The 13,149-nt window shown below is 40.4% G+C and overlaps 1 protein-coding gene across 1 annotated transcript; it reads left to right on the top strand.

Moving 5' to 3' along the window:
* Positions 1-60: 60 nt before the first annotated feature.
* On the top strand, positions 61-12,918 carry LOC139712156 (uncharacterized protein C2orf42-like; the record flags this gene model as incomplete). Its single annotated transcript, XM_071623992.1, has 5 exons — positions 61-192; positions 3,805-4,038; positions 7,258-7,466; positions 10,731-10,893; positions 12,734-12,918. Coding segments are annotated over 5 exons (923 nt in total), but the record flags the coding sequence as incomplete, so codon positions are not given.
* Positions 12,919-13,149: the final 231 nt, after the last annotated feature.

Here is a 13,149-nt window from a genome sequence, read left to right as displayed (position 1 = left end):
GCATGCTAAAGTCATAGCCAAAGTTGAATTGAAGTAATAAATTTTGTGCTTGTTTTATAGATTCAGTTCCTCAAGCCCAGCCAGCAGTTCAGATCACCATCATAGATGGACAGATGTCTGGTTCCACTCAGGAAGTAGTTCCCCTCTCATCGCCTTCACCAAGCAAAAAGAGGAGGAAAGATGACACGTTAGGTAAGTTCATCCTTCCCAGGGTAGGCTTATTGATCCAATTCATTTCCTGCCAAAATATATGAAGGAGGGGGAAAAAGGGAGTATGGAGACAAAAGCTCATTGTATGTGTACAATACTGCTGCCAAGTATTTCTTAACTAGCACCTAATTATATTTTCGGAGCTCAAGTGAAAGGAGACTTCGAACGATTTTCTGACTTTCACATTTGAACAACTATAAATTACTTGCACTGAATACAGAGTTTCAGAATTTATACTGAAAGGGATGAGGAATAAGAATGCTTTCAAACAAATTTATAACAAATTGCAATGAATAAGGATGATGACATGGCAGCCTTACCATAAGAATGCATGAGTTAAGGGCTAAAGGAAGCAGAACAAAAGAAGGTGGCATGCTTAGGTTTTACACAGATGAACTTATTAAGCAAGCAGTGTTGGAATTGGAATTACACTTACAAATGTACTGCATTTCTGAAATATGTGAGCCTCCTATGTCATCAATATTGTTCAGTGTAATTTGTTTAAGATTTTTCAAAGTGCTGGTTTCTCTGCTTAAGGACCACAATAAATTCCACAAATCTATACACGAAGCTGTTGATTTATGTACGACATGATGTGAAATTATGACAATTTTCTGGCATGCCCCTTTAAGTCTGCAGTTTTTATGCCTCCGCCACGAAGTGGTGCCGGAGGCATTATATTTCGGGTTGTCCGTCCGTCCTTCCATCCGTCCGTCCGTAATGAATTTTGTGAACAGCGTAACTAAAAAACCTTTTGAGGTATCCTAATGAAACTTGGCATGTATGTGTATCAGGGGGTGAAGTTGTGCCTATCAACTTTTGGGTGCACATGCTCAAGGTCAAAGGTCAAAAGGTCAGGGTCAAATACGTAAAATATCACTATTTCCACCATGTCTATGCAATACCTGAGGATATTTTTTTGAAACTTAGTGTATACATGTATTACCCAATTAAGATTCTCTGGTGAAAGTTTGGGGTCATGAGGTCAAAGGTCAAAAGGTCATGTAAAAATGTCAAGACTTCACTTTTTTCTCCGTACCTTGGAAATTGTTCAAGGTATCTTCATTGAACATAGTATTGATATACATGTACTGACTGGCAGTGATTATCTAGAGAATTTAGGGTTCATGGAGTCGAAGGTCAGGGGTCAAAGGTCAAGGGCAACACTTCAAAATTTTACTATTTCCCTCATATTTATGCAATGCCAGCAGGATTTTTTTTTTTACATTTGGTGTTTGCATGTATAACCTAATAGAGATTCTCTGGAAACTTTTTTTTTTCTTCTTCTTCTTCTTTTTTTGCCTCAAAGGTCAAAAGGTCAAAGATAAAGGAAAAGTGCTGAACTAACTTTTTCCTCCATATCTCGGAAGTGGCTCAAGTCATCTTGAAACTTACTACATATTTATGCATGTTCTGCCTGACAGTGATTATCCTATGAATTTTAGGGTCAAAGGCCAGTATGAAATTGGTAACAATATACTTTTCAATACAGAAATTGCACTTTTTCTCCATACCTTGAAAATTACTCAATGCATAAACTTATGAATGGGTCAAAGTCAAGTTAAAGTCCTTAAATCCCGTAATACATGCTCTCATATTCATCCAATTAAACATAGGTCAAGGAAGGTGAACATTCAACACATTTGTGACAAACTTGCCATTTTAATATTTTGCCAATTTTGTGAAAATGTAGGTAATCACACATTGTCCACATGTACTATAGACCAATTAGGAGAATCATGCATTATGGCGGAGGCATACCAGTCGCCTTAATGTAGTGACATTTCTAGTTCTGATAGTGTAATGCAACACTTCATGCGTGAACAAAAATTGTGAAGAAGGAATGAAGTATTTTTGAATAGTGTGACTTTAAAATTAAACAAAACTTCAGTATCCACACCCTGTTAGAGTTTAATGCAGCTTTTGACTTGGACATAAGTGTAAGTGTCGGGCACAAAATATCATGGATGGATTGCTCTGAAGTAGCAGTGAACCTCGTAAATAGGCAAATAATGAAAGACTACAGTGTACACAGTATCCCAGCTTTAATTCTTCTCTTCTTTGGATTTGATATTGCATTTCTTCAGTCAGTGCTGCTTGCTAATCCATGCAACATTTAGGAAAGGAGTATGAGTCGTAACCTACATTTACCACTCCCCATTCCCCACTGAGAAATAAAGATAAAGCTTATAAAAGATGTATGTTCAAAGGCTCAAGTGAGCTATTGCGATCATGGTCTGGCGTGCATAGTGCGTACACTTTTTGCATTTTCAACTTCCTAAAAACCTGTGACAGATTTTTCCCAAACTTGGCAGGTAGCATCCCTAGATTGACAGAATCTCAATTTTTTTTTTTCAAATGTGCACAACCACCCCACCCCCCCCCCCCCCCCAAGTCCCCAAATTAGACAATCTTTGAACATCTGCTTCTCTAGAACCAGAAGTGATAGAGCTATGTTACTGCTTTAAATAAATACATCTTGGTGACTGCAGTTTCAGGTTTGTTCATAGCAGATCCAGGGGTGCCTCCTCGGGGGTTGATAGAATGTATATTTGTACATATGAGCACTATGCCCCCCTTGGGGCCCTCTCAGAGCCTCCAAAATGAGAGCATCTTGTTAAATGAAAGTCTTGTTCTATAAAACCAGAAATGCTTTGACTAAATATAATTAGTGAGCATACTCTCCAGCTTGTTTATGGCAGATCCAGGTTGGCCCCCTTGGGGTGAGTATCATATTAGAAACCAATTTTTACACTCACATCTTCTTAAAAATGCAGTCAATTTTCCCTAAACTTGGGGCCTGATATTTACTGAAACAGGCACCATGCTCTCATGGGAGACCCTAGGACACTCCAAAGCAAAATTGGAGAATCTTGGATTTGGAATCCCTTTCTCTAGAACCAGAAATGATGTAGTGTCAATGCTATGAATGCATGCATTGTTGAAGGTGCAGTCTACTCTGAATATGTTAGTAGCAGGATCCACAGATGGCCCTTTGCTGCTGGGACCAAGTTGGGGGCCAGTTTTCACATTTTGGTCCTCTTCTTTAAAACGCTTGGTCAAATTTCTACAAACTTGGCAGGTATCCTGTTCAGTGTGATAGAATGTGTAACAAATGCAAACAGAATATATAGTGATAAAATATTGTACACAAATTAACATCATGCCCACACGCCTCCCCTGGTCCCCAAAGGCCCCCTAAGTTTGCTATCTACTTCTTAGGTAGAAGAATGCAAGAGTGCCATGGAATTGAATTTGCGATACTTAGATGAGTGATACACCCACTGGGTCTCCTGTTTTCTCATGACCACTTGAAATTATTTTGTTTTGAGCTGTCACAAGCCATAATGACAAAGAAGGGCACAGCAGATAACTTTCTTTTCAACCCAGATGATATCCTTATTTCAGGAGGGCCTCTTCACATGTATTTCAAATCAAGCTGTACCATTTGTGGATGTGAGTTTCAAATTCTTTCTTTGTATCACAAAGCCCATGTTAGTATGCTGCCTATTGGATTTTTTTTCTCTATTACTCTAACACAACCATTTTTGCCATGTAAACATGATTTTTAATATTGGCCCCTATGTCCCACAGCCCAGGCTAGCAGTGCTCTCCTGACCCTCCAGGATGGAACCTCTTCCCCTGTCAAAAAGACACCTCCAGCTAAGAGAGGTGGATCGCTCTCTTCCCAGGCCATGGATCAGTCTATTGGCAAGGATGGCATCTCATCTACTCCACACCGTGTAGCTGGACCAACAGTTTCCTTCACCCGCTGGCTTGGAAGTGTTACAGAGAGAATCAACCAAACTATGCACTACCAGTTTGAAGGTTCCCATCTATTCATATTATTCAATGTGATTTAACATTAGCTATAAAGATACTGAGATGCATTAACTTTGGAGATGATTTTCTGTTTAAAGACGTTGATTACTTCTGCTTTTCCGTGGTTCTGGAACTTCTTTAGCCACAAATATTTTCCATTTTTCTGATGTCATCAGCTTAAAAATGTGTGTTTGTCTGAAATCAATTGAATGTGATTCTATCTCCAGATATTCTGTAAAGCTGTTTGATACATGGAGCCATGATAACTAAAAGTACCTTAGTTTCCAGCAGCCTGTTTAGAACTTTTGCAATTCTTCCATCAGCATTTACACCTAAATAGTGTCAAATGTCCACCAGAACTATAAGGGTACTTTTTAATGAGTTGCTTGCTGCTCTTATTTGGTGTGGCCTATTCTAGAGCAAAGTATTAAAGAGCAAAGCAATGAGCTTCCAACTTCTCTCTCTCTCTCTCTCTCTCTCTCTCTCTCTCTGTGCCGTCAATATCGGCTCACCCCCTGTCTGGTTGGTCCCTACATTGTGGTGTTGGACAGTATTATCAAGGAGCTATAATAGCTCCTTGGTATGATCCAAGAAAAAGAAGAAGAAAAATGAGATCATGTGGGCTTCTAGTAGACCAAAGATGATGTGATGTAATGCATACTAACTATTAGCCCTTGCTTGGTCTTGCTATATGTGATAGTACTTTGGACTGCTCATGACTGAAATTAATTGAACACAGTGTATTGTATGAGGGGTGGGAGATGTGTAATGTTGGTTATAGTGATAAAGAAACAAAAAACAAAAAACAAAAACGTCTTACATGCTCTCAAGTTAAATCATTTTAAACAAGCTTGCATACAACTGTGTTTGTCATCTTGGGTCTATCCAGCTTTAAATTAATGGTGCATAATTATGCCCAAAAAAGGAAATTAATGATATACTATAAACCAATTTTGATAATCTGATTTTTGGATCCATCCCACAATCATAAATTTTTATAAAATGGTTTGCAAATATTGGATAACCATGAATAGAGAGGTTCCATGAAATAGTATGTATGATCCTGCATCACAAAAACACCAAAGAGTTGCCAGGCATGGATTTTTAGCTCACCTGAGCCAAAGGCTCAAGTGAGCTATTGCGATCGCCCTTCGTCCGGCGTCCGTCGTGCGTCGTGCGTCGTGCGTCGTCCGTCGTCCGTCGTCCGTCGTCCGTCGTCCGTCGTGCGTCGTGCGTAAACTTTTTACATTTTCATCTTCTTCTTGAAAACCCCAAGACCGATTTTCATCAAACTTGGCAGGTAGCATCCCTAGGGGGTTAGGAACTCAATTTGTGAAAATGGGCACCATGCCCCACCCAGGGGGCCCCCAGGGGGGCCCAAACCCCCAAAATTAAGGAATCTGTAAAAATCTTCTTCTCTAGAACCAGAAGTGATAGAGCTAAAGTTAATACTATGAGTTAGTACATTGATGACTATAGTTTCAAGTTTGTTCATGGCAGAATCAGGGGTGCCCCCCTTGGGACCCAGGGGAGGGGGGTGGGGAAGGGTTCTAATGGGGCCTAAATTGTACATTTTCATCTTCTTCTTGAGAACCCCATGACCCATTTTCACCAAACTTGGCAGGTAGCATCCCTAGGGGGTTAGGAACTCAGTTTGTTGAAATGGGCACCATGCCCCACCCAGGGGGCCCCCAGGGGGCCCAAACCCCCCAAAATTAAGGAATCCGCAAAAATCTTCTTCTCTAGAACCAGAAGTGATAGAGCTAAGTTAATACTATGAGTTAGTACATTGATGACTGTAGTTTCAAGTTTGTTCATGGCAGAATCAGGGGTGCCCCCCTTGGGACCCAGGGGAGGGGGTGAGGAGGGGTCCTTATGGGGCCTAAATTGTACATTTTTATCTTCTTCTTGAGAACCCCATGACCCATTTTCACCAAACTTGGCAGGTAGCATCCCTAGGGGGTTAGGATCTCAATTTGTTAAAATGGGCACCATGCCCCACCCAGGGGGCCCCCAGGGGTCCCAAACCCCCCAAATGAAGGAATCTTTATAAATCTTCTCTAGAATCAGAAGTTATAGAGCTGAGATAATACTATGAGTGAGTGCATTAATGACTGTAGTTTCAAGTTTGTTCATAGGAGATCCAGGGGTGCCCCTCTTGGGTAGGGGGGGGGGGTGGTTGGAAGGGTCCAAATGGGGGCCTGAATTGTACATTTTCATCTTCCTCCTGAAAACCTCATGATGGATTTTTGTCAAACTTGGCAGGTAGCATCCCTAGGGGGTCAGGATCTCAATTTATCAAAATGGGCACCATGCCCCACCCAGAGGGCCCCGGGGGCCCCAATCCCCCCAAATTAAGGAATCTTAAAAAAATTGGGCCCTTATTGTACATTTTCATCTTCTACTTGAGAATGCCTGGTCAAATTTTGGTAGAGCTGTGAATAAGATTAGTGACTGCGTGAAAGGTGAACTTGTGATACTCAGGTGAGCGCTAGACCCGCGGGTCTCTTGTTAGTTTGACGATAGAATCTGAAAGAGCAGACTCTAAACTTTGAAATTATGTGTAACTCAATACAAATTGGCCTTCCTAACCTATCTAAATAATGGAAAGAAAGTATATGATGTGTTTTAAAAGTGTTAACTGAGAAAAGAGCCTCTGAAGTTTAGGGTCTATAATTTGGGTGCTTCACCTTACCAAGCTGTGCTCATTGCATTAAATTGGATAAAAGATAGGAAGTAAAACACTGTAGGAACAACCAAGAAAGAACTATCAGATAAAACTGAAACTTGAGCAGACTCCATGAACACATTCTATTCTTGACGAATAACAACTTTCAAAGTAGTAGCATTATCCTTTCAAAAGTCATTGGAGTGAAAAGTGAAGAGTGTGCAAAGCATTTTTAAGAAATGAAAAAGGGGCCTCTAGGAGGGCCTCTAAGACATACTGAATTACAATATCTCACAAAAAGTAAGAAATTTCCATTCATTTTAAGATACCAAACTTCAAATAATGTAGAAGAAGATTTGCTCTTCTAGAAAATTTAATAAAATAAAGATTGACTTGGTTGGGTTGACCCATATCACCTATTTTGAGTCCCCAAGTGAAAACTTTACATGCAACTTTTTGTTGGTTTTGTGATGCACGGTCATATTGTAGAACATGGCTCTTACTCATGATGACAAAATCATTTTGCTTTCTCTGTTCTTTCTTACATTCTGCTACAGGTTGCCCTGAGCCTCTGGTGTTCCACATTCCTCAAGTTTTCTTTGATGTGCTTCAGCAGCGCATCTCGTCAGGCTCTCGCAAAAAGCGCCTCCCAAACTCAACAGTGGCATTTGTGCGTAAAGATGCCTTACCACTCGGCACCTTCACCAAGTACACATGGCAGCTAACCAGTATTATCCATGTCAAACAGATATTTGACACGCCTGAAGTAAGTTCACTCCAGTAACTGTCTGGCTAAAGGAGGGGGGGGGGGGCGTAGAAGAAGAATGCTACTCAATTTGATGCAATATAGGATCTTGAGGAAATTTAGATTTATTTATTTAGAATTCACAGATCAGGTTATGCGTACACAATTATAATCCAGCATTTTCTATTGAATCATTTACCAGTATAAGAAGATCTCATGATGTGGAAATGTTTTAATTTGTACCAATACCCTGGAAATCAAATTTGTGTACAGCTAGAAGACAAAAAAATAACACACACACACAAAACCAGCCATTGCTCACCCTTGATGGCCCCTGAAAGTATACATATTTTGATAAATCAGATCTCATCTGTACAACAATTTGGCACTTGTGCTACGTGCATTTTTAAGTTCTGCTCCATAAGCACCGGTACTGATGTGTGCACGTTTAGCCATACACTTGTACAACGGCGTAGCCAGGATTTGATCTTAGGGGGGCGGTTAGTCTGCGAGGGGAGCGAGCGAGGGGGGATGGTGTGTCCCCCCTCCCACGGTAAGAACTTTTTGCATTTTGATGTTGTAAATGGTGCAATTTGATGCATGTTTTTGCGCGTTTTATCGAATTGAAACAGTCCCACTTGTTTAAGGTAGCAATATATTTTCATGTCATCATTGAACAATTTTGCTATAAAATATGGTATCATTTCAATTAAATGTCTTGTATTAATTCTTGCACTGAATATCATGATGGCGACTGAACTCAAGTGAGCAGAGCAAGTAGGGGGAGGGTGAGGGTATGGGAGGGGGATGTCCCCCCTCCCACGGTGAGAACTTTTTGCGTTTTGATGTTGTAAATGGTGCAATTTGATGCATGTTTTTGCGCGTTTTATCGACTTGAAACAGTCCTATGCACTAGTTTAAGGTAGCAGTATATTTTGATGTAGATTATTATTGAACAATTTGCCTATAAAATGTTATAATTTAAATACACTTCTTGTATTAATTCTTTTCACAGAATATCATGAATGTGACTGAACCCGAGCGAGCGGAGCGAGCGAGGGGGCAGGGGAGGGTGTGGGAGGGGGGTGTCCCCTCTCCCACAGTGAGAACTCTTTGCATTTTGATGTTGCAAATGGTGCAATTTGATGCATGTTTTTGCGTGTTTTAACGAGTTGAAACAGTCCCACTTGTTTAAGGTTGCAGTATATTTTAGTGTAGATTATTACTGAACAATTTGCCTATAAAATGGTATCATTTAAATAAACTTCTTGTATCAATTCTTACTCTGAATATCATGAAAGCGACTGAGCCCGAGCGAGCGGAGCGAGCGAGGGGGAAGGGGAGGGTGTGGAAGGGGGCCCGCGGTGAGAGCTTTTTGCATTTTAATGTTGCAAATGGAGCAGTTTGATGCATGTTTTTGCGTGTTTTATCGACTTGAAACAGTCCCACTTGTTTAAGGTAGCAATATATTTTCATGTCGATTATTATTGAACAATGTGGCTATAAAATGGTATTATTTAAATAAACGTCTTGTATTAATTCTTACGCTGAATATCATGAACGCTGTCTGTTCAGCAATCAAACAGAAAAAGCATGCACACGAGGGGGTAGATAGGGGCATTTCCCCTCCCACCCGAAGGTGATTTTGAATTTTCAGACCTGAAATTCAGTGATCTGGTGCAAATTTTTGGTGCAATACTTTTTCATCGAAGTGTTAAAATCACATAATTTAGCTCTTATTCCGAATGTGCATCATCTGTGCATATGTACAAAGTCTAGTGAGGTAGAGCTTAGAGGAAGGGGGATTCCCCCTCCCGCTCAGCCGAGCTTTTACGTTTTTAGAATTGAAATAAAGCAATCTGGAGCACACTTTTTGTGGAAAATTCGGAAATTGTCATTCCCAAAGATGTACTAAGTCTATAATGGGTAACAAGCAATGGAAGGGTGGCAAGATACCTCTCCCATATTCAAGGGAACCTTTTTTTTTCAGTTTTAAGCTTTTAGAACTGAAATTCAACAATCTGGTGCACACTTTTGTTGGAATATCTGGAAATTTGTCAATCAGAAGAGAAGTGTAGCAAGTCTGTTAAAGGAGATTATGTATAATTTTCTGATTGCAGTTAAACATTTTGGTGCACACATTTTGTGTCCAATTTGGAAAACTGTTTATGTTCAAAGTGTAGCCACAGTCTACTTCTATGCATGGGGGAGGGGGAAGAGGGGCGGGCGAGCAGGGAGAAGGCGTGGGCGAGTGTTATCTCCAACCTTCCCGTACGATGGAGCTTTTGCCTTTTTAAGGTTGAAATTGAGATATCTCATATTCGCATATTTGATGGAATATTTGGGAAATCATTCAAAAAACCCTGAGGGGGGGGGGGGACCTGAAGGAGGAAAGGGTCAATTAAAAGGGGAAATTCCCCTTGTGTACATGAGGGAACTTTGAGTTTTCGGAATATAAGTGATAAGTCTTGTGCACTCAAAATTATTCATAATTTTTTGTAAATCTAAAAAGTGTACTAAGGCTAGGGAAAGATGCACAGAGGGGTAGGTTTGGGAGGGGGATACCCCCTCCCAAGCACGAGAGATTTTGCATATTTTGAATTGAAATTCAATGATCTGGTGCACACTTTGAGTGAAATATTAAAAAAATTATGATCTTATTTGATGAAAGGTTGAAAAGGAGACCCGCTTCATGTGCATGCATACAGTATACACGCATTTTTTTCCGCCTCGCAAATCCCCGGTCGAAATCTTAGGGGGGCAACCGCCCCCATCGCCCCCCCCTTGGCTATGCCACTGCACTTGTATGTGTATGTTTTTTACGAATAATATTCAGGTTCCACGTTGAGTGGTTAGCTGATTGCGTGCACACATTGCATATCACTATCGTTTAAGACATTTTTTTTTTTTTAAGATATCAGTAGCTTGATCGTTCGAGTGAAAGAATTTGGTGATGTACTAGTCTACTTCAAGTTGGGTTTTTTGTACACTTTTTAAAATTTACAATAGAAATTGAACTGACAAAAAAATCTAACATTTTGCAGAGGAAACGTCTCAAGTATATTCTAAGAAATATAGGAGAGAAAATACTCGGGCTATTGGACAGGTACACTTTAAGATAACACGAAAAGAGACTGTTAGCAGATTATGGAGGTGGCGTGTATGTAATTTGTGTCTTACTACCATACCAGTCACAATATCATGTGAACTTTTGACATTGTAATGATACTGTTTGTGTAGGTAATTAATGTTAGGGACTCTGTGTTTATGACTTTATTACTACAGATGCCCCTTGAGCTGACAAGGAGTTTTGTGGAAAATAAGAACGGCACATTCTCACAGTATGTGTCCCCCAAGGTTGATGTGGAGCATGTAGGAGAAGCCTACAGGAGAGTGGCAGGCCAGGTTCCAATCAAGCCATTTGAGCTCAAAACATTTCTCAAAGTTGGTGAGTGTTTTTATACCCCTGCCAAACGAAGTTTGAAGGGGGTATATAGGAATCAGCGGACGGTCGGGCGGTCGGTCGGGCGGTCGGGCGGTCGGTCCGTTGCAAATCTTGCGTCGCGAACTACTTCCTCAGTTTTCAACCGATTCCCATAAAACTTGGCACAGATGTGTGCCTTGGGTTGTAGATGTGCAAGACGTATTTTTTGACAGTACCCAAAAGTATGTTGCCATGGTAACGGCATATTATGGGCAAAAATGGGTACAAATCTTGCGTCGCGAACTCCTCCCACAGTTTTTTATCAATTTTTATGAAATTAAGTACAGATGTTCACCTGAATATGTTAATGTGCAAGACACATATTTCTGCAGTGGCAAAAAGTGCGTTGCCATGGTAACGGCATGTTATTGGTAAAATATAGGGCAAAATGCTTCATGGCAAAACTGCTTCATCAGTGTTCTTCCAATTCTCATGGAATTCATATTGAATGTTTGTCTTAGGATATAGGTCAGCATGACACATTTCTTGACAGTGACAAAAAGTATGTTGCCATGGTAACAGCTCACATATTATGAGCCAAAATGATGGAAAATTTTGTGTTGCAAACTACTTCCTCAGTTTTTGCCCAATTTCATGAAACTTGGTACAGATGTGTGCCTTTGGTTGTAGATGTGCAAGACGCATTTTTAGACAGTACCCGAAAGTACGTTGCCATGGTAACGGCATATTAATGGCAGAAGATCAAGGAAAGATCTTGCGGATTTAACTACTTCCTCAGTTTTTTGACCGAAGCTTATGAAATGTTGTTTTGACCAAAGCTTATGAAATGTTGTTTGGCGGGGGTATAACCAGTCGCTGTAGCGACATTTCTAGTTTTTTCTTCCTTTCTTTCCTCTGTAGATGCTTATGCTGCACCTTGTATGTCCTTCCACCCCATCCTAGAACCTTCAAATTAGAGAATCATTAATGAAGAGAAAAAAAATGAGAGAAAAATCTTTTGTTAAAAACAGAAATGATAGAAGGAATGACCTTGATCTTTCAACCATACCATACACATCAACTTCCCATGTTAGTGCAAAATAGTCCATGGCTAGGTATAGGAGCTATATTTCTTATTCGTCTATAATATTAACCTGGCTGTCCCAAACTTAATGGCTCAAATTCACAAAGGTTGTACAATTGAAACCATGGTTTAGCCATGGACAATTTGTATGGGAGTGCCAAGTGTTGCGTGGCCTATTCCGTTACGAAATCAGTCATTTCGTCAATGAAATGATCATTTCATAATGAAGCGTTCATTTCATCAACAACATGACTGATTTCGTTACGAAATAGGCCATGCGACACTTGGAGCTCCAAACAAATTGTCCATGGTTCAAACCATGGTTTCAATTGTACAACCTTCATGAGTTCGTGCCAATGTGTTAAAGTGAAGTCATGTTTGTAGGAAACTGGCAAATCTAGCATCAAATGCTTTGGTGCTTCTTCAGTTGCAATATACACCAAAACTGTTTTAGATAGATGGCAATGAGGACAGTCTGTAGTTGGCTTTCAGCTTAAAGCAGTTACCAGGAAGTGACAAAACATGAAAGAAATCTTAAGTCAGCCCAACGCCCTCAAAGAGTGTTAACCCCTAAGCACTAAGCTAAACCTTCCAAGCCTTTGTTTTTGTCATTATTCAATAATCCATTCAAATTTGGACGAATTTTACAGTTCTGCAGACCCTTTGTGTCTCAGTCCAACAGGAGGGTCATGGTGACACAACAGAGATTAAAGGATTTAGGTGTTTCTATTCTTTGACAATTAGTTTGTAGCTAATTCTAACTTTGATTTTTGTATTCAGGAAACACAGCAGCTGACCAGAAGGAGCCTACCCCATTCATCATTGAATGGATCCCAGACATACTGCCCAAGTCACGTATTGGTGAACTTCGCATCAAGTTTGAGTATGGCCACCAGCGCAATGGCCATGTGGAGAGACGTATAGAGGAGCCGCAGACAGCCATTGAGCAAGTAGTCATGAGCTAGTCTTCAGGATCTTTTAACTGCAGCTGGCAGTGGTTTGGTGGACACATAGTCATCAGTGTGGTTGAGAAGTTTGTCATCAGTATTATGTAGTTTTGGCTTTTGATTTGACTGCAGCAAGTAGCTCAGTTTTGAAAACAAGGAGGTGAGCTCGTTAGTCCATTGCATGCAAAGACGATACGAGGACATCTCCAGATGACATAAAGCATGAGTGCATGGTAGATGATTGTTGCA

The sequence above is a fragment of the Diadema antillarum genome, unplaced genomic scaffold (genome assembly GCF_040938485.1).
Source record: "Diadema antillarum isolate AM-2024a unplaced genomic scaffold, OU_Dant_1.0 seq00001765_RagTag, whole genome shotgun sequence".
Classification (NCBI taxonomy): domain Eukaryota; kingdom Metazoa; phylum Echinodermata; class Echinoidea; order Diadematoida; family Diadematidae; genus Diadema; species Diadema antillarum.
This window is presented reverse-complemented; position numbering and strand designations above follow the sequence as displayed.